Source organism: Muntiacus reevesi, chromosome 1, assembly GCF_963930625.1.
Source record: "Muntiacus reevesi chromosome 1, mMunRee1.1, whole genome shotgun sequence".
Lineage (NCBI taxonomy): Eukaryota > Metazoa > Chordata > Mammalia > Artiodactyla > Cervidae > Muntiacus > Muntiacus reevesi.
In genome coordinates this window covers 222,736,075-222,762,767 of record NC_089249.1, presented here as the reverse complement: position 1 = coordinate 222,762,767, position 26,693 = coordinate 222,736,075, and the positions used below count along the sequence as shown (strand labels likewise).

General features: G+C 39.1%; 1 protein-coding gene across 1 annotated transcript in view; it reads right to left on the bottom strand.

Moving 5' to 3' along the window:
- Window positions 1-26,693, bottom strand: part of HSPA4 (heat shock protein family A (Hsp70) member 4) — a 49,408-nt gene that overhangs the window by 10,005 nt on the left and 12,710 nt on the right. The window contains exons 4-13 of the mRNA XM_065918550.1: window positions 23,251-23,373; window positions 14,534-14,633; window positions 13,745-13,878; window positions 10,796-11,040; window positions 6,662-6,738; window positions 5,315-5,466; window positions 4,713-4,819; window positions 3,972-4,105; window positions 2,536-2,717; window positions 1,423-1,512 (exon numbers count right to left, since the gene is read on the bottom strand). Coding sequence (XP_065774622.1) covers window positions 1,423-1,512; window positions 2,536-2,717; window positions 3,972-4,105; window positions 4,713-4,819; window positions 5,315-5,466; window positions 6,662-6,738; window positions 10,796-11,040; window positions 13,745-13,878; window positions 14,534-14,633; window positions 23,251-23,373 — 1,344 coding nt within the window. The remainder of the gene's footprint in view (window positions 1-1,422; window positions 1,513-2,535; window positions 2,718-3,971; window positions 4,106-4,712; window positions 4,820-5,314; window positions 5,467-6,661; window positions 6,739-10,795; window positions 11,041-13,744; window positions 13,879-14,533; window positions 14,634-23,250; window positions 23,374-26,693) is intronic.

Below are 26,693 nucleotides of genomic sequence, written 5' to 3'. Positions count from 1 at the left end.
ATTTGAAAAAATCATGTTTCACTATTAGTAAAGAATACATTATGGGTAAGATGACTATTAGTAACAGCCATTCAGAAACTAGCATGGACCAATCACTAATCTAAGTCAAACTAGGGCTTCTGAGTGCTTTCTTCCCACACGCCACCCAGACTAAAGTTCAAAGACCATCTTGCCAAACACACTTTCCAAACACACTACAAAACCTTGCTCTAAAACTTCAAATATGCTGGCAGAGACGGGACAGCAGCACAGTCTCCTGAGTGGGACTGATGGGTGCTGCACAACCTTAGCCAAGTTTACAAGGTCTTTTATTTCCCATGGACTTCCCGAGGACCCCAAGGCTCAATGCTAACAGATTCACAGTGCTTGAGACAGACATTTCAACAATAATACAGTCCTGTCATCTCGAGCAAATGATTTGAAATTTTCTCCTTTTGACTTCTTTTGTATTAGGCTATGTATCAATAGTTAGGTCCATTAAAAATTACCTGGAAAACTACAATAGTAAGACTCTGAAACTACACTGACAGGGCAGAGCTACAAGATATGCAGAAATCTAGTATTATCACGGTGGGAAATAAGGTCGACCACATAGCTCTCAATTTCACCCCACTGCACTGAGAGCTTTTGGTCTGAAAGTTAGGAAGTTAAAAGCTTCAAGGCCTAAGGGAATTTTCTGCTCAAAAAATATTGTGTTAAACGCTTCAATTTGCAATATTAAAATATTGACTGGTAAGGCCTTGCCCAGGGATTTTCCAGTTGAATATTTATTTAAAAAAAGAAAATCACAATACTCAAACCATTCTTAAATGGGACAATCAGCCTCATGTAAAACTGATGTAAATCAAAAGAGCACCTCAGAATTTGAGGCACAGGGACGTAAAGCTTCAAATTTAGAGATCAGTTTTCTGGCTTCTTGGAAACTAAAGCAGAAAGTTGTTACGTTTTTTTATGAAAGGCTTTTAAGTATTGCGGAGTTAATATTATTGAGTTTTATCTCTATGCAAGGCAGAACTCTCTGTATTCTCTCTCTTCCTGGTACACAGTGTTCAATAGCTCTTAGGGGAATGTCACACTGATCTCTTAAATTATAAAGACTACAACATGTCAAAATTATGAGAACTGATATAACTTTGCCTTTAAGAGTACTAGCCTGGAACTTGTCATACATTATTTAGGGAAGACTCGGAGTGTTCATTAATGTTTACAATTTTAATATTTCTAAAGGCTGTTAAGGCAGCCTGGATAGGTGCTGAAAGCCAAACTTAAAAATTTGGGGGATTTTTTTTAACAAAAAAGATTCTAAATAAATTCAAGTAAATGAAGATTTCTAATATAATCCCTTTCTAAGACATGATATGTCAGGTCAAAACCAAGTGTGTAAAAAAGACAGCAAATCACACTGTAAGATACAATTTATACCTCCATTTCTTCAGACTCCACCTTATTTTCCGCTGGTGTCTGCTGCTGCTGCTCTTCAACATGTGGCTCCTCCTGGTCCACTTGCATCTTCTGAAAAATAGGTCACATCGAATTCTGAAACCAGGAAATACTAGCGAAAGACTAAAGCAACTTTCACAACACATGGGCAAAATCACAGGATATGGAAGTCCTGCTAATTACCAGCAATCAGACAAACCAGACTCTAATTCCAGCTATGACATACATGTTATACTTAGAACACAAGTTTTCCTCTCTGGATCTCAGTTACCACATCTGTACAATGGAGATTAACATTTGCCCGGCCCTTATATAAACAAGAGTGGTTACAGAACTACATTATAAAGCCGAAGCAGTACTCAGAAGTACACAGTGTAGCAATATTTAACACAATAAAATCTGAAGAGAACATGAGTTTCTCCTTGCTTCCTCACGAACACATTTCTCTCAAAAGTCTAAACTTCTTCCAGTAGGTTTTAAAATCAGACATTTCATCCTCTAAAGTACAACCACTGTATGCATTAGGGAAAGTGGACACCTTGAAAATTCTGTTAGAAGTGCTTAAAGAACAAAGTCTGCCAATAATAAAGATGTCTGTAGAGACCTTGAATCACACTAGCTTTCAATGCCTACAGCATATTATAATAGCCTCAGAGGTTTTTAAAACAAACACCTGGGCCATAGCCCAGACCAACTTTAACAAAATCTGTGGGGATGAGACCTGAACGTGCACCGTTTTATAAAGCCTTGATTTTTACACACAATAAGGACAAGGCCTAGTGCATGACTCCAACAAATGAGTGTGACTCCTATGCTACCTATGAAGTAATAACTGAGACTCAGCATTCTCCAGTAATTACAAAAGATTCAAGAACAACTGAAATTGACAAGTGCATGGTCTAAAGGAGGAAGCCAACTATGTCCCATTTCTATACAAATTCCATATAAAGACTTTGTGCTAGTTCACACATGATGGGGTATGCATGCAAACCTCCTCTCAGCAGCTCTGTCGCCCTATTTGCTAGAATTTCTAGACAAGCGTCACCTCTGAGCCATTATAAATGGCCTAAAATGGTATAAAATTGTCTAGATTACCTCTTCCTCCTTTGCATTCTGGTCTGTTTCCATCGGCTCCTCATTTTCCTCAAACTTGTGCACTTCCACTAGAGACGCACTGGACACACTGAAGATGCCATGGACATTTACTCGAACCTTGACCTTTACTTTTGAACTGGAGCCATCAGACTGAGGAGTGACTTTCTGAACTGAAAACTGAGCTAAGAACACATGAAAGACAAAAGAGAACACATAACCTAAGAGGATGAATTCAAACACAAATGTATGCCCATACTGCCAGCTTATGTCAATTTCTCAGTGAAAGGTCAGTAGCATGATACTTCAGATAAGCAAAGTGGGCACTCAGAATCTTAATACATCATCAGATTTCTCCTTCTTCTTTCACATATAACCAAACTTTTAATCATCTTCTCCCAATTAAGAACTCAAGTATCTCCTAACTCTTCAAACATGTCCTTCCCTCTAGTCCCTTATCCCAATTCATCTTTATATGCTACTGCAGAGTAAATTCCTAGAACAGATTTGTCACATTTTCCATATACTAAAAACCCCAAAGATTCCATATTCTTTGTCACTTATTAAGAAACTGCCATTTCTAGATTCAGTTACTATACTAACATTGTGCTTATGTTTTTAATCTCATAAAAACTCTGTAAACTATGAATTATGATGTTTATTTCTGTTTTACAAGTGAGGAAAACACAGTAGGTTAACTATCTAAGCTTCAAAGTGCCATTCAGGATGTTCCGAATACTTTTCCCATGTACCCTAGTTCTGTAATTATCATTAACTCTAGATTCTCTCTCCTCAACTGGTATTATTTCCAGATACTAAGTTTCTCATAATCAATGAAGAATGAAGACAACGTGGTTCCATAACCTATGATACCAACAGTCACAATCTGCTAATAATTTTTCTGCGTACACCTAACTCTATGTTAGGGTCACAACTGAATACTTTCAGTAACCAGCATCACATTATGCACAAAGTGTAACAATAATGTGCATTAACCAAGAACTACAGCCCAGGGAATTCCTTGGTGGTCCAACGGTCAGGACTCCATGCTTTCACTGCCAAGGACACAGGTTTGATCCCTGGTCAAGGAACTAAGATCTCATAAGCCACATGGTGCAGCCAAAAACTTTTTAACTGATTAAAATTAACTTTAAAAACCTTTAAAAAAAAAAAAAAGAACTTCAGTCCACAGTAGGAGATACAATTAAATAATGACCATCCTGCTGGTTCTGAACCTGATAATAAGACTGAAAGGTTTTTTTGGTGCATGTGATTTAAAGTTCTCAAATTTCAGTATATTATACTCGCTTTGATATTCCCAAAGGTTTTTTGTGCATGTGATTTAAAATACTCAAATTTCAGTATATTATACTTGCTTTGCTAATCCCGTTCTCCAAAGTACACGATTTTTTTTTTTTAATTCCCAACTCTCTACTTACCTATAGCAGGATCTGGATAAGGCAAATCTTGAGGAGAGCTATAATAAGCCTCAAGAGTGAAAGGTTCCTTTCTATAAAATGTGAGTACTTTAGAGAAAGGAGCAGCATGATTTTTTGAAAAGACTTCACAGTCACTGAATGGAGGAAAAAAGACAAACACAAATTTAGGACATTTCTAACACTTTTACCCAGGTATTCTAGTTTTGTAATTATTGTACAACTCTAGTTACTCTTCTCAACTGACCAACTGGCATCATTTCCAGTTTATAACAGTTTCCAAGAAAAAAAAAAAAGTATGTGTGTGTGTGTGTATACAGTAACAGTTTTAAACACACACACTTCATGAAAATGAAAGTAAAGTCGCTCAGTCGTGTCCAACTCTTTGCAACCCCATGGACTGTAGCCTGTCAGGCTCCTTCGTCCACGGGATTCTCCAGGAAAGAATACTGGAGTGGGTTGCCATTTCCTTCTCCAGAGGATCTTCCCAACCCAGGGATCAAACACAGGTCTCCCGCACTGCAGGCAGGCTCTTTACCGTCTGAGCCACCAGGGCACATAAAAGGCACCAATTATTTCAGCAGGATCAAATAAACAAAACTAGTGAGGACACAAACCTATTCTGATGAGTAAAGTAATTATCACTTTATTTCATGCACTATAACATAAGAGATTTGTGTAAGCTGAAACAGTATTTACCAAGACTTAACTTGTTAAGTACAAAAATGATTAAAAAAACATTACCTTGACCCTTCTTCAGCTGGAGAATTCCATCTCAGAGATATTGGATATGGCACTACATCAGTGATAGAAAATTCTCTGACTTTGAAAGCAGGCGATAAGATTGCACACTAGAATAAGAATTTTTAAAAATTCCATTTGGCAAGTAGACATTATGAACTAACTATTATAAGACCTATAAGAAAAATTGACTTCAGAAGAGCATCTACTTACATTAATAATATAGCAATATCTAAATAAGTTAGTTTTATAAGTATCTATCATTTGTCAAATCACCCATTAATCTAGCTATTCCTTATTTTTCCATTAATCTCAACCTTTATTTAACTGATGTATAACACTACTTCATGTAACAAATATGCCAAATTCTAGCAATATTTCAAGCCTACTTATGTTTCTAGTAAATTCTTTCATCTTATTACATGTTATATAGTACAAACAATTCCACTTATGAACGTCACCTCTAGTATCAACTTTAAAACAAAAGTTTCAGAACCTTAGACCTTAAAATCACTGAGCTAGTCTCAGACTAGCTGGATAATTAGCCACTGCTGTGCTGCTACAACAACCTGTCAGTGACCACCTGGGAAAGAGAGCAAGCTCACCTGCAAGGCACAGCCTCGCGTAACAGCTTCATCGGCATTTAGTGTTGTACTAATTTCTTTACCAAAAAATTTGCTGATCTTCTCTTTCACTGCAGGGATTCGTGTTGCACCACCAACTATCTCCACTGCATAAATATCTTCTTTCTTTAACTCTATTTGAAAAAATTAGAATAGACATTTAGAGTAAAAGAATCTTTCATGTTTTACAATGAAATGAAAGAGCAATATGACATCTTTTCACAACAAAATAATTCACAAATATGTAAGAAAACCCACTACCACTCTTCATCCCCTTCACAGTAACATACACACAAAAGTGCTTGCCATTTAGAAGCAGGTAGTTATATTTTAATGCTCAAAATAATGAGGGCAGGGGTGGCACAACAGTACTGAGATTTAAGAGGTGAGAGTGAGGAACATCTAAAGTCCTATAGTGCTTAAGTCCTGTAACACAAGTAAGTGTTAAAATACCAACAGTTAAGCTAGCCATAAAGAAAATAAAAGGGCTGACACAAAGTGGTAAGGAAGTTCAGTCTGACCCAGCCTGACAGGCCTGTATGGACTAAGACTAAATAGACTTCAGGATACAGTCTGAGAGTATCAGCCAAGGGATCTCAGGGCTCTGCTGGCTCAGATTATAACACAGGTTCAGTCTCCTCCTAATTCAGAAGGACAGAGGGTACCACGAAGGCTCTGCTGTCATTCATAAAACACCTGTTAATACCACCTGGTTTCCTGCTCACATTTTATGCAACAATCTGTTGAGTGACAATCTGTTGAGAAGGGCTATCTAAAGAAATGGGCTGTACCAGTATGAAAGGAACATGCATTTGTCAAAATCACTCCATTTTCATATCTGAGCCTGTGTCAAGATCAGAGTATATCTCAACACAAGACTGGACTCTAGGAAAAGGTTTGTCAAAAATTTGGGAAACAACAGTAATATATATTCCTAAATCAAGCTTTTATCTTTTACACTGAGATTAAATTAAGTATGTGGTTATCATATCCTCCCCCTTCTTAGTCAACAAGATTCAGTGACAGAAAATCCTACAAAACCACCACACAGCAACATTGCTAAAGATAGTTTTTACCACCATGAAATACTTGAGACATTAAATCCATCTTTGAATTTGTCTGAATTATGTTTGCAGGGGAAGACTAAGACTTTCCCAAATACTACTGGAGGTACTACATACAGGGGGAAGACATTGGTAAAAAGAGGTTTAATATTGCACTGAAGTAGTTCATACAACGAAAACTGGTAAAACTGGGGATGGGGGGGTGGAGAGAGTTAACATTTTCCAAACAGTCCATGATGAACAATTCAAGCACAAAAATACTTACTGGCCTGTTCCAAAATACTACGAAGCGGTGGCTCCACTCTAGCTAAGAGATCATCACACATCTCCAGAAATTTGCCTCTATGAAAAAAAAACAACAACAGGTTAAATCACAGTCCACTTTTATGTAGAATAAATGACTATAATCAAACAGACATAACAAGCAAGATGTGGAGAAACTGGACCTCATATACATTGTTAGCAGGAATATAAAATGTTACAGCCACTTTGGAAGAGTTTAGCAATTCCTCAGCATATTAAACATGGTGCTCCCATATGACCCAGCAACGCCACTCTAGGTGTTTCTCCACAACTGAGAACATGTGACCACACGAAACTCCGCACATGCATGGTCACCCCAACATTATTCACAAGAGGCAAAAAGTGTGAAAAACCCTCATTTCCATGAACTGTATTCAGCAGAAAGGGATGAAAAGAATCAAAAGGACTGATTACATGCTGAAACATGGATGAACTTTGAAAATATTATGCTAAGTAAAGTAAGGCAATCACAAAGAAGACATATTATATGATTGACCCCATTTATATGAAATGTTCAGAACTAAATCCAAAGAGACAAAGTAGATTAATGACTGCCTAGAGCTAAGGACAGGAAGAACAGATGTGGAAAGACAAGTTACTGGGTAAGGGTATTTTTTTCCCCTTTAATTAATGCTTTATTTTTTAGACTGGTTTTAGGTTTACAGAGAAATAAACAGAAAGTACACAGAATTCCCATACACCTCTTATACCCAACTCATTTTCCCTATTAGCATCTTGCATTAGTAAGATACATTTCTAACAACTGATGAGCCAATACTGACACATGGTAGTATAAATTAAGGTTCTACATAATTTGACAAACGGTGCAAGTATTCACCATTACTGTACCATACTGAACAGTTTCACTACTCTAAAAATCTTCTGTACTCTATTCATCCCTCCCTTCCACTGAACCTCTAACCATTGATCTTTTTTACTGTCTCCACAGTTTTCTCTATTCTAGAATGTCATATTGTTATCATATAGAATGTCATATACAATGTCAAATATTTCTAGAATGTCATAGAGTTGGAATCATACAGCCTTTTTAGACTGACTTCTATTGCTTAGAAATATACATTTAAGATTTTCCCATGTCTTTTCACAGAATGATAGCTCACCTAGAGCTTCTTTATGAGGTGATGAAAATATTCTAAAACTGGGTTGTGGCAATGGTTGCAAAATTCTGTGAATACATTAAAACCCACTGAATTATAAATGTGTTAACTTTTACAAATTACATTTCAAAAAAAGAAAAACAGTAGAGGCATAGAATGCACCCACCAGAATGGCAAAAATTCAAGATCACTAATACCAATACTGATGAGGATGTGTAGCAACCAAAATCAAGTTTAAAATGACAGTCTTGTTCCCAATATCAAAAAAGTGGAAAAGAGTTAAGTGTCTAGCAATAGGAGAAAACCTAAGTCTAAAGTGTCATACTAGGCAGCAATATACAAGAAGGAACAGGTGATATATGCAACAACCAAGTCAGGGGTCCAAACCCTGGGCCATAGACCAGTACTGGTCCTTGGCCTGTTAGGAACCAGGCCACACAGCAGAAGTGACTGGAGGGCAAGCTTCATCTGTATTTACAGTCATTCCCCATCACTCACATTACTACCTGAGCTCCATCTCCTGTCAGATCAGCAGCAGCATTATAAATGTAATGCTCTTGAATCATCCAGGAATCATTCCCATCTTCCCTACCCTGAACATCTGTGGAAAAAATTGTCTTCCACGAAACCAGGCCCTGTTGCCAAAAAAGTTGGGAACTGCTGAACTAAATGAATCTCAATTTCATGCCGACCAAAGAAGTCTTACACAAAAAATGAAATACTGTATGATTTCATTTATACTTCTAGAAAAGGTTAATGTAACCTATGCCCCTCAAAATAAAAAACCTTATCAGTGGTTGTCCTTGAGGATGGAGGCCTGAGGAAACTAAAATGATGGAGAGTGGTGGCTTGTAGGATGCATGCAACTGTCAAACTCAGCAAACAACACTTAAAACTTGAGAATGTCTTTACGTAAAAGTACACCAAAAACTACAAACATTAAACTCTGGTTAACATGCATACTTAAAAGTGTACAGATAGATGGCTTTGAGATGCATCAAAAGATAGACAGAAGGATGGACAGATCAATAGGTATGTGAAAAAACAAGTACAGTTAATATTATCGGTAGAGCCTAAGTGGCAGGATAAGAATGTTCACTGTAAAATTCTTCCACTTTTGCTGCATATGTGAAAATGTCCATAATAAAAACATGAAAAACGAAGTACAAAGAGCATTCTAGAAAGACAGCAGTGGTAGTGGTAGAGGTCCTTCCTTTTCATAAAGTTTTACTGAAATTTAAATTCACATACAATAGAAATGACACAAAAAGTGTCCTATTTAAAGTGCACAATTCAATTGCTCTTAGTATATTCAGATGTGCAAGCATCACCACTATCAATTTTAAAACATTTTCATCACCCTAAAAGAGTATTTTTACCACCATTAACATTATTCTTCCAACTCCACCAAAACTCTAGCCCTAGGCAACCACTCACTTTGGACATTTCATATAAACAGAATTAGACGAAATGCAGTAATTTTAACTTATTTCTTTCCTCTAGCATAAACTTTTCAAGGTTCATTCATGCTATACTATGCATCTGTACAACAGTTTTTTAACTGCCAAATAATATTCTACTATATGGACATATCATATCTTGTTTATCAGTTGAGTTTTACCTAGTCTATCAGTTGATGGGAATTTGGGTCGTTTCCATTTTGGGGGTATTATAAACAGTGCTGCTATGAACATTTGTGTATAAATTTTTGTGTAAATGTGTTTTCAGTTCTCTTGGATATATACCTAAGAGCAGAAATGCTGAATCATATGGTAACTCAGTATTTTACTCATTTTTATGCGAAATAAGTATTTCTGAGCTTTTAGGAGGGAAGTGAGCACTTCCACTAGAGATGCCCTGGATACACTGCAAACAGTTTGGTGATTGCACAAAAATCTGAATATATAATTACCACAAGACCAAGCAATTCCACTCCTGGCTATATACCCAAAAGAACTGAAAACAAGATACTCAAACAACTTGTGGTGAATGTTTACAAAGCACTCATCACAAAAGCTAAAAGGTGGAAACAAAGATGTCCAGTAATTGATGAATGGATAAATAAAATGTGGTATGCCCACACAAATGGATTATTACTTGCCATAAAAAGCAATGAGGTACGAACACATACAATGTGGATGAACTTAAAAACATTAAGTTAAAGAAGCCAGACACAAAAGAAGCCAAACACATAGTGTAGGATTTCACCTATTATACAAACACAAGAAAGCTATGGTTTAATGGAAAAAAAAAAAAAAAAAAGCTGAAAACCATCACTTCAAGTAGAAGAGAAAAGTGAGTACAATCTGGTTACTAGGCACAGTAACCTAATTCTGGCAGGCTGGAAGCAATTCTGATGCCCATCTCAATATTCTGAGCATGGCTCAGGCCACACTTTCCCAAGCAATTCATTAGTCTTTGAATTCTACCAGTAAGTAGAGTTCACATCATGAAGAACATCCAAGCAACCTAACCTGGTAACGGAAACATTCTGGGTGTTTCTGAGAATAACCTTGAAACAAATTACCCAGAATTCGTTATCATGTTATGCAAAAAGACCTGTTGTCTCAAGTGATACTAAATTACTCAAAAACACAATTTCTGAATCAATGACTAAAGCAAATTCCATATAATTCTGCATTAAAGTACTCTGCCCTGAATTTATGAAAACTAGTGACTCATGTTTTTTGTTTTTGTGTGTGTGTGTGTGAGATTCATGTTTAACACACGTTAAGCACATGTCAAAGAACTGCCAATTTCTTGGAACATTCAATTAACCAGAACAAACCTAATAGTTGACATTATTTGAATAATCAAACCCAAACTTCACATTAAAGGCAAGATCCTGAATGGCCTCTAATTTTTACCTACAAAATCTGAAGTTGTAACAATCATGATAACTTCAACAATTAGATATTTAAGGCTAATACAGAGAAACTCCACAGTTCAGTTTACCATCAAAATATTAATATGGTTACCTATTCATAGTTCCAGAAACATCAACATCATTCATAAAACATTCGATGCTCAAAGGAAGGTCTGAAGCATTTGCACTCATCAATTTCTTGAGTTTCTCACACTCCTGAGACAGTCGTAGTAATGCACGGATTTTGGACTTTATGTCTAGCTTGTATTTCTTTCCAAATTCTTCACAGAAGTGATTTACTAGCACCTCATCAAATTTTCTGCCTCCCAGTGTTGTGTCAAATGCAGTGGCCAGAACCTTTGGGAAAAGATGATAATTAGTTAAAAAACTAACCAATTTAAAATTTTACCATGACATATATCTAACTGGTAAACCGTAATAAAAAGGCAGTAAGGGACATTAAGGTCGAAACAAGGCAACGTGCATATGTCATTTAAACAAGGTTACAACCACTATGAAATGAGACATCATAACCCTCAATTTACAGATCTAGACAGATCAGACAATCTGTAGGCCACAAAGATATTAAGTGGTAGAAGTAGAATTCAAACCGAAGCTTAATTTCAAAACCTATGCCTTCCCCACTACATCAATCTGACTCCAAACAATAATTATAATTCAAGAGCCAATACACTAACATGTCATATACAGTTCTAGTCTTATCTCTACCACAAAACTGCAAATAATACCAAAGGTTACTAATTATTTAGCTCTATGCAATTTACCACCAGAAAATATGCTAAAGCCTTAACTCACAGTAATCTGTTTCTATTCAACACAGAAGACTATAATTAGGTTTAGTTATCCATTTCTAAATCTCTAAAAGAAATCAGAAGCAAACTAGATCTAATCAGATTCAATAATAGAAAACTGGCTAAGTAAATGATGACCAACACCCTCAAAATCATCTCTTCAAAGAATGTTAAATGTCCTCAGGAAGTTGTTCTTAGTGAGTGATCTCATGAAAGAAAGAAAAAAACAAAAAACACAGAACTGAATACAGTTCTGTGCTAATTCCAATTTTGTTTTCATAAATGACTAGAATGAAATATTCTGTAGTAAGATCATGGATGCCTTTCCTTTATACATATATGTTTCCAAATTTGGTATGATTCTATAGTATTTTGATAGTTAAATTTAAACTGTAATTGGAAAACTGACAAGTGACAGATGAGAGTGAAGCAAATACTAATACACATCACTCTGACTCAAAGACAAGGATAAATTATAGCCAATACCTGCTGTCTAAAAAGGTGAGAGTATAAACTGGAATTTAGAAATAATCCTATTATGGATAAAAGTAAAGCTTAAACACTGAAAATAATAACACTTGGTCCATCATTTGTATCTGTAAAAATCATGATCCTCTTATTTCCCAACCATCCCCAAGATCTGCTTTACATTAAAAAAAAAAAAAGGGAAACAAATCAGAATATAAAGCAGAAGCAAGTCCATTTTTCAAAGAAACAAAGGACTGTAACAAAGAGAAACTCCAAATACCCTTCAAACCTAACAAATACTTATTCTGGGATAGGTAGTTCCATTGGACTAATCCCCAAACTGGAGGAGCAGAAAGCCAATTTAGACCCAGCAGCAAAAACTCTGATACAGAACCCAAGTAATTAAAGCAAGTATGCAGATTATCCTTGGTTTTTAAGTACATTCTAGATAAAATCACCAAGATAGAAAATTGATTTTATGTACCACTGAGGAACTAGCAAATACTATCAAATCTGACTGTGACCCACAGACATAGGAAACAAACTTACGGTTACCAAAGTTAACCACAGGAAGGTGAGGGAGAGGGATAAATTAGGAAGATGGGATTAACACTACTATAAATAAAAGAGAGAACCAATAAGGACCTACTGTATAGCACAGGGAACTACACTCAGTATTTTGCAATTTTATAATTTTCCCTGTAAAGAAAAAAGAATCTGAAAAAGAATTTATCAATATATGTATAACTGAATCACTACGCTATAATACCTGAAACTAACACAACATTGTAATAAATCAACTACACTTCAATTAAAAAAAATTTTTTAACTCACTGAACACCTAAAATCTATACCTCTCACTCTACATAAATTTTACCTTAATAAAGAGACTAATATAGGAAGTGTGTATACATACTTAAAAAAGCTTTTTTCAACTGTGACCAGCATCACCCTCTGGTCCCTCTCTGCCGTTAACATTACTAGACTTCTCTGTATACAAAACTGCCTTCTCCAGAGCTCTATCATCTCTAGACAGCTAGACTAGAACTCCTAGGCTGGTTTCTTTGGCCAGTCAAGTTCTAGTCACCCAGAACACTCAAAACCTTAAGAGAATACCTTTATCATCCCTTAATCCTCGGTGTAAGACATCTGAAGGAACTATACGTTAAAGACTCCCTAGTAAACCTGCAAGGCAAGCATTATTTTCCCCACATTATAGATTAAAAAAAACAGGCTCAGGAATCTAAGGACTTTTTCCTCAAGTTCTATGCTCTTTGCTTCATTATCTTGTCAACACCTCAAAAATTATTTTGGGCTTCCAACTTCCACCCCACCCCTACACAACTAATTTCTAATTCAGATGACTCATACCAAGTTTCCACTAGTGAAACAAAATTCTTTAAGATGTATTTATTTATGGCTGAGGTGGGCCCTCACTGCGCTCTCTAGTGGGCTTCCTCTAGTTGCAGTGGCTTATGCTTCAGAGCACAGGCTCTAGGCGTACAAGCTTCAGCACTTGTGGCATACAGGCTCAACAGCCGCAGCCCAAGGGCTCTAGAGCACACGGTCAGTAGCTGCGGCACACGGGCTTCACCGCTGAGCAGCACATGGCATCTTCCTGGACCAGAGAACAAACCCATATCCCGTGAATTGACAGGAGGATTCTTAACACCAGGGAAGCCCCGAAACACAACTCCATAACCAACTACTTTAAGTTGCCTCTCATGAATTCCTAATTATCATACATCTGTAATATAGTCTCCTGGGAAAAATATACTTACTTTAAGTTTTCCTCTGTTAAACGCACATACAGAAACTTGATAAGAAGAATGACCCATGTCTACAAAAACTACATTTCTTGGTTTCTCTTCTAAGCCAGGAAGATCTTGTTTATAGATTCCATATGCAAGAGCAACTACACAATAATACAAAAATAAACATAATGTTATCATTTTAGTAGTAAACTTAAAATTCATTTACATAGAAAAAAAACAGATTTACAACTGCAAAAAACAATTCAAAATCCTTATAAGCTCTGCATGGTTTACTCATGAAGAACACTGACTTTGAAGAGTTATATGCTGACATTCATTTCACTTTGGCTTCCTTAATGTTTCCAATTTCCAGTTCCAGCAACTGTGGCAATTTTTTCCAAAACCACTTTCTCCCACTTTTCCAAACATCTTCCCCCATATTCCCTTGTGCCATCTCTCAACATTCCCATATATTCTGCCTCCTGAGATCTTGCTTTATAAACCCCACCCCTCTGACTCTACTGGCCCACAAGTTGGGAGAAAAACCCAGTATTTAAACCAAAGCAATGTTCCAAGCACACAATAAATGTAGTTCCTTTCCAAGAAAGCATGCAATTAAATATCAAAGTGTTATGAAGATACAGAAAAAGAACTTGTCAAGTAAACTCTTCATATGTGACAACGTACCCAAAAATACTGTGACACTGGTGGTAAGTGTTCCAAGTAAAATATGGAATAAGAAACCCTAGGGTTTTAGGATTTCACAACCTCTGAGACTGAGCAAGTAAAAAAAAATTTCAGTTAATAATCACTTACCTGCAGTAGTTTCATTCATTAATCGCAGACAATTGAGACCAGCAATCTGTGTTGCATCCATCACTGATCGTCTTTCTGCATCAGTATAGAAACAAGGAACCTATAAAAAGAATTTTTTAATTTACCGTATTATGGAGATTCCTGATTTAAAATATACCTGTCAAAAAAACAGTAAAACCCAGAAATGACCTCAAAGAGCTACAGCATTTTATTCTGTATTATGGTCAAGGAAATCTTTCAAACCAGTACAGAAAATCTGAACTATTCTATAGTCTTGGGACAAATGGACAGCCATATAGAAAATAAAGTTGCATCCCTACTCAACACCAAACACCAAAATATATTTCAAACCAAAGATGTAAATACTTTTTAAAAATCATGAGTATCAGAATAAAAGGGAATCTTTACTGTCAAAGAAAGAAGGAAAAAAACAGAAGGGATTTTCTAAATATAACACAAAATCCAAAAGAACCAGCAGGTCAAGATGAGCATCCTCTGGTGGCCAGTGCTAGGGCCCAAGACGTGGCCAGGAAATCAGCGGCACTGGGGCCAAGGGTCGCAGCAAGCATCAGCAAGGCCCATGGGAGTGGGGCACAGGCCCGGTGTGTGGGGCGCTCAGCTGGACCCTGGTTCACTCAACCTGCATGATGCTTTTCTTGCTCTGGAAGCTGGTGCAGTGGCTAGGATTCACTGCCTCTGAGATCTTTGTGCACTTGCCGGGTGTTTTTTGTGCTACTGGCCCTATGTGATTACAGCCTGGCTCCAAGCCTCTCCTGGCTAAACATGTTTGTGCCCTTCTTTGCTGCTCACAAGCTTGGTACCTACTTCCCCACTATCATCTCCATGCACCTCTCCCAGGACGGAGAGAAGCAGTTGGCTGTGCTCAGCCTTTTCTGCTGCTGCTGCTAAGTCACTTCAGTCGTGTCCAACTCTGTGCAACCCCAGAGATGGCAACCCACCAGGCTCCCCCATCCCTGGGATTCTCCAGGCAAGAACACGCAAGAACACTGGAGTGGGTTGCCATTTCCTTCTCCAATGCATGAAAATGAAAGTGAAATCGCTCAGTCGTGTTTGACTCGTAGCGACCCCATGGACTGCAGCCCACCAGGCTCCTCCATCCATGGGCTTTTCCAGACAAGAGTAGTGGAGTGGGTTGCCACTGCCTTCTCCTCAGCCTTTTCTGGGTATACACAATTCAGATTCAAGATGATATTGTGCCAGAAGCTGGTGCAGCAGACTTAGGAGCTCTGGTTTGGCCTGATCATGTCTCACGTCTTCATTCTCCTGCAGTTGCTCATGAGCTGCACCTGCTGAGGCAACTAGCCTTGCAGAGGATAAGCTAGAATGCTGGACCCCAGGATGAGGCCCCACTTCCACCATACCACTGAAGCAACCTGGGCCTGAAAATCAGCTTGTGCCCTGCCCAGGGCCCACTTTTCTCTATACCAAACATGTCTACAATTTTCCCTCAGCAGGGATAAAAAGAGCAACCTTGATCCTTAAAATGTATTCCCTCTTATTTCACGATTTAAATAGCTAATCCTGAATTAAGATCCTAGTAAAAGCCCCAGGTCAGACAGTCCTGACCTCCTCTGACAGGTGAAAACTGCATACAAGTAAAATGGTCTGATGAGCTCTGAGTATGTTCATGGATCTGGGAAAGGACTCATCGTACAAAGGCTGCTAAGCTTTGAGCCAACCTGTGAGTTCTCTGTCCCATTCCCTGAGACAAGACTTTCTAGACGCTCTATCTCTTTTTAAAAAAGTGTAAACCAGCTTGTGAATCCTCCCCTGTGCTACTGGAGAGGATGGCCCTTATCATCATTCCAACCCAGGCAGAATATGTTGAGTGAGCATGATTGGGACCCTATCTGTAGTCCTGTCGCCTGAGAAAAAAAAACTTTTCAGTTGCTTTCAAGGCGCTGCTTGGCTTCCAATCCCAGAGACTACAGTACCATGACTCTTCCACCATCTTGCGGCCAGCACTGTTAGTGCACCTAGGACAGACTTAGGACCAGATAGAGTTCTTTCCAAGAAAACTGGAGACACCAAGGGAATATTTCATGCAAAGATGGGCACAATAAAGGACAGAAACGGCAAGGACCTAACAAAAGTAGACGAGATTAAGAGATGACAAGAATACACAGAAGTGTACAGAAAAGGTCTTAATGACCAGGATAACCACGATGGCATGATCACTCACCTAGAGCCAGACAGCCTGGAGTATGAAGTTAAGTGACCCTTAGAAGTATTACAACAAACAAAGCTAGTGGAGTGATGGAATTCTAGTTAAGCTACTTCTAATTCCAAAACATGATGCTGTTAAAGTGCAGCACTCAATACACCAGCATATTTGGAAAACTCAGCAGTGGCCACAGGACTGAAAAAGGTCAGTTTTCATTCCAGCCCCTAAAAAGGGCAATGCCAAAGAATCTTCAAACTACCATACAATTGTGCTCATTTCACATTCTAGCAAGGTCATGCTCAAAATCCTTCAAGCTAGGCTTCAACAATACGTGAACCAAGAACTTCCAGAGGTACAAGCAGGATTTAGAAAAGGCAGACGAACCAGAGATCAAATTGCCAGTATCCGTTGGATCATAGATAAAGCAAGGGAATTTCAGAAAAACATCTACTACTGCTTCATTGACAATGCTAAAGCCCTCAACTGTGTGGATCACAACAAACTGTCAAAGAAAGAGATGGAAATACTAGACCACCTTACCTGTCTCCTGAGAAATATGTATGCAGGTCCAGAAGCAACAGTTTGAACCGGACAGGGAACAACAGACTGGTTCAAAATTGAAAAATAAGTACATCAAGGCTGTATATTGTCTCCCTGCTTATTTAACTTATATGCAGAGTACATTATGTGACATGTCAGGCTGGATGAATCACAACCTGGAATCAAGATTCCCAGGAGAAATATAAACAACCTCAGATATGCAGATGATACCACTTTAACGACAGAAAGCAGAGAGGAACTAAACAGCTTCTTGATGAGTGGTGAAAGAGGAGAATGAAAAAGCTAACTTAAAAACTCAACATTCAAAAAACTAAGATCATGGCATCTGGTCCCATCACTTCTTGGCAAACAGATGGGGAAAAAGTGGAAATAGTGGCAGATTTTATTTTCTTGGCCTCCAAAATCACTACAGATGGTGACTGCAACCATGAAATCAAAAGATACTTGCTCCTTGGGAAGAAAAGCTATTGACAATCTTAGACAGCATATTAAGAAGCAGGGACATAACTCTGCCAACAAAGGTCCATAGAGTCAAAGCTATGGTTTTTCCAGTAGTCATGTACGGATGTGAGAGCTGAACTATAAAGAAGGCTGAGCGCTGAAGAATTGATGCTTTCCAACCATGGTACTGGAGAAGACTCTTCAGGGTCCCCTGGACAGCAAGGAGATCAAACCAGTCAATCGTAAAGGAAGTCAACCCTGAATATTCATTGGAAGGACTGATGCTGAAGCTCCAATACTATGGCCACCTAGTGGGAAAAGCCCACCCACTGGAAAAGATCCTGATGCTAGGAAAGATTGAGGGCAGGAGCAGAAGGCAGTGACGGAGGATGAGATGGTTGGATGGTGTCACTGACTCAATGGACTTGAGTTTGAGCAAGCTGCAGGAGATGGTGGAGGACAGGGAAGCCTGGTGTGCTGCAGTCATGGGCGTGCAAAGAGTCAGACACAACTTAGTGACTGAACAACAAAGGGACAAGAAGAGGGGCTTTCCAGGTGGCGTAGTGGTAAAGTATCCGCCTGCCAACACAAGAGATGCAGGTTTGATCCCTGGGTCAGGAAGGTCCTCTGAAGGAGGAAACTGCAACCCACTCTAGTATTCTTGCCTGGAAAATTCCACGGACATAGCGGCCTGGCAGGCTAGAGTCGGACATGACTGAGCTCGCACACAAGGGATCAGAAGGAGGAGCAGGTGTTCTAATGCTCATAGAGACTGAGACCTACAAATGTTAAGTTTACAAGTGATCACATCCACGTCTGTTGGACTGATGTCTTTGGTTGATGTCAATCAGGTGCCAAATGAGAACATTTGCTAAGATAAAGAGAATGTTTTGCTAGGGAAGGAAAAGGGGGAGTGGAACTGAAACATTTGATTCATTATAAAATTCTAACACCCTAATGAAGAAAAATATTTGCAACTCACATCATAAAATAGCAAAGAGCTAATCTCTCTAATATACAAAGAACTACAAATCAAAATGAAGACCACGCTTCCCTGGTAGCTCAGTAATAAAGAATCCGATTGCCAACACAGGAGACGCAGGTTCGATGCCTATTCCGGGAGGTCACACATGCCACGGAGCAACTAAGCCTGTGGGCCACAGCTATTCAGCCTGTGCTCTAGAGCCCTGGAGTTGCAACTACTGAAGCCCACATGCCCTAGAGCACATGCTCTGTAACAGAAGAGGAAACCACAATGAGGAGCCCACACACTACAAGTAGAGAGCGGCCCCCCCTTGCAGCAACTAGAGAAAAGCCTGTGTGGCAACAAAGACCTAACACAGCCAAAAATAAACAATTTTTAAAAACATAAAAAGTTTTAAAAATGCAGTGGAGAAAAGTAAAAGAAAAACATTTTTAAAAAATGTTTTCTAAAAAACTGAAGGCCATAAATTCAAAATAAAATGAGGAAAGGATAGGAATATTTCACAAAAAGTGAAATACAAAATGGTTCATAAATTCTAAAACATTCAAGTTTACCTAAAAAGTAAAATATTAAAATCGCACATACTTTGCTACCATTATTCACTGGTCAGAATTATCTGACACGCCAATAAGCTGAGCTGATGAGGCTGTGGTCAAACAAGTCCTCTTATGCACTGCTGACATAAATATAAATTAGTACAAATTCTCTAAAGGGCAATTACACAATAGTTGTTAAAATTTAAAACATATGTATCCTCAGTCCCAGCAATTGCACTTCTAGGAAGTTAGCCTATAACCTACAAACTTACCATGTAAGAGCAAAATGTATTTGTCCAACTTTTACTCACTGTAGTATTCTTTGCAATTAAAAAGACAAAATCTGGAAGTAACCGAGATGTCCAAAACAGAGACCATGCTGTGTTGCGTATTTAGTTGCTCAGTTGTATCCGACTTTTCAACCCCATGGACTGTAGCCCACCAGCCTCCTCTGTCCATGGGATTCTCCAGGCAAGAATACTGGAGTGGGTAGCCATGCCTTCCTCCAGGGGATCTTCCCAACGCAGAAATCAAAGCCAGGTCTCCTGCATTGCAGGCAGATTCTTTATCGTCTGAACTACCAGGGAAGCCCATGAATACTGGAGTAGGCAGCCTATCCCTTCTCCAGGGGATCTTCCCGACCCAGGAATCAAACCAGGGTCTCCTCTGGTGCAGGAGGATTCATTACCAGCTGAGCCACCAGGGAAACCCCCCAAAAAAGAGACTATAGTTAAATATTAATAGATTATGGCACATGCATAAACTGCAACATTCTCCTCCACTACATGGAACGAAGCACCTCTCTAATGCTATGAAACAAATAAGAAGCCGTCCAAAATTTCTTAAAAGAAAAATAAAAATACAGACAGACTTGTACTTACTTGGGTACATAAAAACCTCTGGAAAGATCTGTAACAAAATGGTAGAACTAGTAATCTCTGCGAAGGAAAATCTACTTACTAGGTAGCAGAGGTGCTAAAGCTTCCCATACACCCTTTTATACATGTGATTTGATTCAAACTTGAGGGGTATTATTACCTTTCCCAAAATATAAAACTTATATTTAACAATAATCAATTTACAAACAGAGCAAAATACACCCAGGCCCTATTTACGTAGCAGTCGGATACCACCAGAGCACCAACGGCTGGAGCAGAAACTGCACGGAAGAGTTCATACAGAGTCCACAGACCACTGTCCTCAGACAGACCCAACGGCAAGGTCGGCCCTTCCCTGAATCCAGGAACCTGAGTGACAAGTAGTTCCCTAAAGCGACAGAAAAACTTCCCTAAATTATAAAGTGGCTCACTGTGATTAAACTGTTTGTACAACGTAGTTTATGTTTTTATACTTAAATTTCCTTCCGGAATTCTCACATTTTGGTACATCCAAGGTATAGCATGCCTTTGTGAATGACTTCCAACAGAAATCCTGGACTCTGAGCCTCAGGCAGAACTCCCCTGGTATATAACATTTCACATGTGTTGTTACAACTTGTTATTGGAGAAATTAAGCACTTCTGGTCCAACGCCCATGGATGGGGACTCTTGGAAGCTTTTAGCTGGTTTCCTCCAGATGTTCTCCACATACCATTTCCCTTTACTGATTCTTCTTTGCATCCTTTCACTACAATAAATCTTAGCCATGAATATGGTTTTATTCTGAGTCTTGTAAACTCTCCAAGCAAATCACCAAATTTCTCCAGAACCCACAACACATAACTTAATCCATTACCTTTTAACTTGATCCCAAAAGCTGGAAAAGCAGCTCAGGCAGTCTTGCCATTTTAGATAAAATTTACCTCTATACAGAGCAAATTTTGTCACCCTGCTTATTTAACTTATATGCAGAGTACATCATGAGAAACGCTGGGCTGGAGGTGGCACAAATTGGAATCAAGACTGCCGGGAGAAATATCAATAACCTCAGATATGCAGATGACACCACCCTTATGGCAAAAAGTGAAGAACTAAAGAGCCTCTCAATGAAAGTGAAAGAAGAGAGTGAAAAAGTTTGCTTAAAGCTCAACATTCAGAAAATTAAGATCATGGCATCGGGTTCCATCACTTCATAGCAAATAGATGGGGAAACAGTGGATGACTTTATTTTTCTGGGCTCCAAAATCACTGCAGATGGTGATTGCAGTCATGAAATTAAAAGATGCTTACTCCTTGGAAGGAAAGTTATGACCAACCTGGACAGCATATTGAAAAGCAGAGACATTACTTTGTCAACAAAGGTCCATCTAGTCAAGGCTATGGTTTTTCCAGTGGTCATGTATGGATGTGAGAGTTGGACTATAAAGAAAGCTGAGTGCCGAAGAATTGATGCTTTTGAACTTGATGTTGGAGAAGACTCTTGAGAGTCCCTTGGACTGCAAGGAGATCCAACCTGTCCATCCTAAAGGAGATCAGTCCTGGGTGTTCACTGGTAGGACTGATGTTGAAGCTGAAACTGCAAAACTTTGGCCACCTGATGCGAAAAGCTGACTCATTTGAAAAGACCCTGATGCTGGCAAAGATTGAGGGCAGGAAGAGAAGGGGACAAGAGAGGATGAGATGGTTGGATGGCATCACCGACTCAATGGACATGGGTTTGGGTAGACTCCGGGAGTTGGTGATAGAGAGACCTGGTGTGCTGCCGTGCAAGGGGTCGCAAAGAGTTGGACACAACTGAGCGACTGAACTGAAATACAGGGCAAAATTCAGAATCAAAGTTAGGACAGTAGGTGGGGAAAATGTCCACTGAAATCTGAAAGTCCACTAGAGATTTGGGGGAAAGCAGAAACCATCTAAGAAACACAGTGCCTGTATTGAATTTGAGCTCTTCAAAGGAAGTAGCTTTCTTCTTTGCATCCTCCAAATGTGGATTATGGGCCATAATCCAATTCTTCCTGACAAAAGTCAGTATGATTTTACTAGATAGCCAAGAAACAAGAACTCCACCAGACAAAGACTATGGGGTGAAATAAGCCCACCTGCTTTGCCAATCAGTGCACCAAAATTAAGACAAAACAGGCCAATAAACAACAAAGTTCTATTGTGCAGCACAGGGAACTATGTTTAACATCCTATCACAAATCATAATGGAAAGCAACACACACGCACGCACACGCACACACGCACACACACGGCTTCTCTGGTGGTTCAGATGATAAAGAATCTGCCTGCAATGCAAAAGACGTGGGTTCCATCCCTGGGTGGGGAAGATCCCCTAAAGAAGGGAACAACAGCCCACTCCAGTCTTCCTGCCTGGAGAATTCCATGGACAGAGGAGCCTGGCAGGCTACAGTCCATGGGATAGCAAATGAGTCAGATACAACTTAGCGACTAACACATTACATGTATACATATATAAATGCATTACCAAGTCACTTTGCTATACAGGAGAAAATACACACTTTATATCAGCTATACATCAAAAAAAAATTTTTTAATAAAAATTTGAAAGACAAAAGAAACCAACGAGCTAAAATATCAGGTAACAACTGCAGAATGAGGAGATTCACTGGAAAAGCAAATTCAACCACCTAAATTTCAACAGTCACTAAGGACGCCACCATACTACAAGCACAAAGCTATATACAGCCAGGCTTCCATCTAAATAAGCAAGTGGAAATTTCAAGGTGAAGTCTACTGCTGTCTTGCCTTTAGTGCTGGATATAAAAACAGCAAAGAGACAGGAATAGAGAAAAAACATTTCTTATTGAGAGCATTCAACTAATTCAACAAACAAGAGGCTACCATGTGCCAGGCACTATGCAGGGTGCTACCAGGAATCCAGGAAGCAACAGGCTTAGTCAGAGAGAAGCCTTTAAACAGACAGAGTAATAGAAGCAAGAGCAAAAACTAGGGAAGGAAAAAAATTATTCAAGAATATCAGAACCAGTCTGAAAAGTTCTTATAATAATGATTGCCACCTAAGACAAAAAGCAATTTTATTTTCAATTAACAGCTTTCTTCTTTCTGCTTCTTCATAGACCCTAATAATGTGCAGGGATGAAACTTACCGAAACAACACAGTCCACAACAGGCTTCTTAAGAACACTTTCTGCTGTCTCCTTCAGTTTGGATAAAAGCATGGCAGTCACCTGCTCCGTGGTAAAACTACGTTCCTCCTCCATATATTTCACCTGCAATAAAAAATAAAAGGATCTAAACTTAACTGTATTTCTTCATGTCCTAAAAACCTAAAATGAATAATTTCTAAATCATCAGTGGAACATTATCTCAAGAGGAAATTAAGAAAGCTAGTTTTGGAAGCAAAAAATAATTCAAAGGTCACTTTTAGCTTGTTAACGTGCTTACCAACCAGGATACCTGGAGATGAGATTCAGTTCAATTCAGAAGCTCAGTCATGTCTGACTCTTTGCAACCCCATGGACTGCAGCATGCCAGACTTTCCTATCCATCACCAACTCCCAGAGCTGCTCAAACTCATATCCATCAAGTCAGTGATGCCATCCAACCATCTCATCCTCTGTCATCCGTTTCTCCTCCTGCCGTCAATCTTTCCCAGTATCAGGGTCTTTTCAAATGAGTCAGTTCTTCACATCAAAGTATTAGAGTTTCAGCTTCAGCATCAGTCCTTCCAATGAATATTCAAGACTGATTTCTTTTAGGATTGACTGGTTTCATATCCCTGCAGTTCAAGGGACTTTCAAGAGTCTTCTGCAACACTGCAGTTCAAAAGCATCAATTCTTCACTCAGCTTTCTTTACGGTCCAACTCTTATATCCATATATGGATGACTACTGGAAATACCACAGCTTTGACTAGACAGACCTTTGTTGGTAAAGTCAAGTCTCTGGTTTTTAATATGCTGTCTAGGTTGGTCATAGCTTTTCTTCCAAGGAGCAAGCATCTTTTAATTTGATGGCTGCAGACACCATCTGCAGTGATTCTGGAGTCCAAAAAAATAAAGTCTGTCACTGTTTCCACTGTTTCCCCATCTATTTGTCATGAAGTGATGGGACTGGATGCCATGATCTTAAGTTTTCTGAATGTTGAGTTTTAAGCCAACTTTTCCACTCTCCTCTTTCAATTTCATCAAGAGGCTATTTAGTTCTGCTTTATTTTCTGCCATAAGGATGGCGTTATCTGCATATCTGAGGTTACTGATACTTCTCCCAGCAATCTTGATTCCAGCTTATGCTTCATCCAGCCCAGCATTTCACATGATGTACTTACTCTGCAAAGAAGTTAAATAAGCATGGTGACAATATACAGCCTTGACATACTCCTTTCCTGATGTGGAACCAGTCTGTTGTTTCATGTCCGGTTCTGACTGTTGTTTCTTGACCTGCACACAGATTTCTCAGGAGGCAGGTAGGTAGTCTGGTATTCCCATCTCTTGAAGAATTTTTCACAGTTTGCTGTGATGCACACAGTCAAAGGCTTTGGCATAGTCAATAAAGTAGTAAATGTTTTTCTGGAACTCTCTTGCTTTTTCTGTGATTCAAGGGATGTTGGCAATTTGATCTCTGGTTCCTCTGCCTTTTCAAAACCTAGTTTGAACATTTGGAAGTTCTCAGCTCACGTACTGTTGAAGTCTAGCTTGGAGAATTTTGAGCATTACCTTGCTGGCATTGTTCTTTACAGCATCGGACTTTACTTTCATCACCATTAATATCCACAACTGAGCATTGTTTTTGTTTTGGCTCCATCTCTTCATTCTTTCTGGAGTTATTTCTCAACTCTTTTCCAGTAGCATATTGAGCACCTATTGACCTGGGGAGTTCATCTTTCAGTGTCATATCTTTTTGTCTTGGGGTTCTCAAGGCAAGAATACTTAAGTGGTTTGCCATTCCCTTCTCCAGTGGACCACATTTTGTCAGAACTCTCCACCATGACCCGTCTGTCTTGGGCGGCCCTACACAGCATGGCTTATTGTTTCACTGAGACAGACAAGGCTGTGGTCCATGTGATCAGTTTGATTAGTTTTCTGTGATTGTGGTTTTCATTCTGTCTGCCCTCTGACAGGAAAGGATAAGAGGCTTATGGAAGCTTCTGATGGGAGACACTGACTATGGGGAAAACTGGGTCTTGCTCTGATGGTTGGGCCCATGGTCAGTAAATCTTTAATCCAATTTTCTGTTGATGAGCAGGGCTGTGTTCCCTCCCTATTGTTTGACCTGAGACCATACTGTGGTGGAAGTAATTCAATACTAGGTAATGGTGACCTCCTTCAAAAGGTCCCATGCACACACTGCCACACTCAAGTGTCCCCAACCCTGCAGCAAGCCACCGCCGACTCACACCTCCTCCAGAGACTCCTGGACACTCACAGGAAGTCTGAGTCAGTCTCTTGTAGGGTCACTGCTCCTTTCATCTGCATCCATGAGGACCACTATGTCAATGGTATGTTCTGACCACCAACAAAACTTGAGACAACTACCTGGGAGAAGCGAACTAGTGTGTAACTCACCATAACCCACACTGCCCCTCCATTAAAGGGCCTGGTGGTGGAAACTATTTTATCATCTGACATATTATGTATATTTTACTTTGCTCACTGTGTTGACTTTATAATCATCACCTCAATTACGATCCAATCTAAGGCAATAGTTTTTGTCAGATCTCTTCATTGTTGACTCGATGGACATGAGTTTCAGCAAGCTCCAGGGAAAGCCTGGCGTGCTACAGTCCATGGGGCCACAAACAGTTAGGACACAACTGAAATGACTGACTATTCACTGTCTTAGCCCCAACATCAAGGGCAGACCTGACAAAATAAATAATTGTTGACACCTTCAAGATATCGTACACCCTGCATAAAGGTATGAAATTCTGACAAGAGTTACAAACTGTAAATGCTGAAAAGACTGCCTAAGGTCCTATTTCACATGTCCATACTTCCCAACTACAATACAGACCAAAAAATGTCAACTCTGTACTTTTAGCTCCTGCTCCAACTTGACCACCATCTTCTCACCTTCTCCCTCCCAAACCCAACCATCATTTATTCTGGTTTAGAACAGTTTCTCACCTTCCTGATACAGACAGGAAAATATATATCCTCCCGGTGAGCCTTTCAAAGCTACCTCTTCTTTTCTCATGTAAATATTCCAAAATTCCTCCAGCCTCATACTTGGATCCACAGGTGTTCTCCCTAGTCTCTTCCTCCTTTGGCTCTTCTGATTAAATCTGCCAATACCCATCCTATTTCTTTCTTAACTATTAAGCAATCCTCATTTCCTCACCTCTGTTTCCTTTTCTTCCTCCTCTGCACTTCTTACCCATCATTAGGCCCATTAAAACTGTTTTAAAATTACTGCTGAAAATACCCTAAGTAAACCCAGTGATCATTTTTCAGTTATCAGAATTCTTTACTTTCAAATTCAACTGAATTCTCAGCTACAACTGCAAAACTGACGATCTTTTTCCCATGATTTTCAACATCTCTTGGACTTGAACCTGTTCCCATGATCCTTACTTCTCCAAAAGGGGTGTC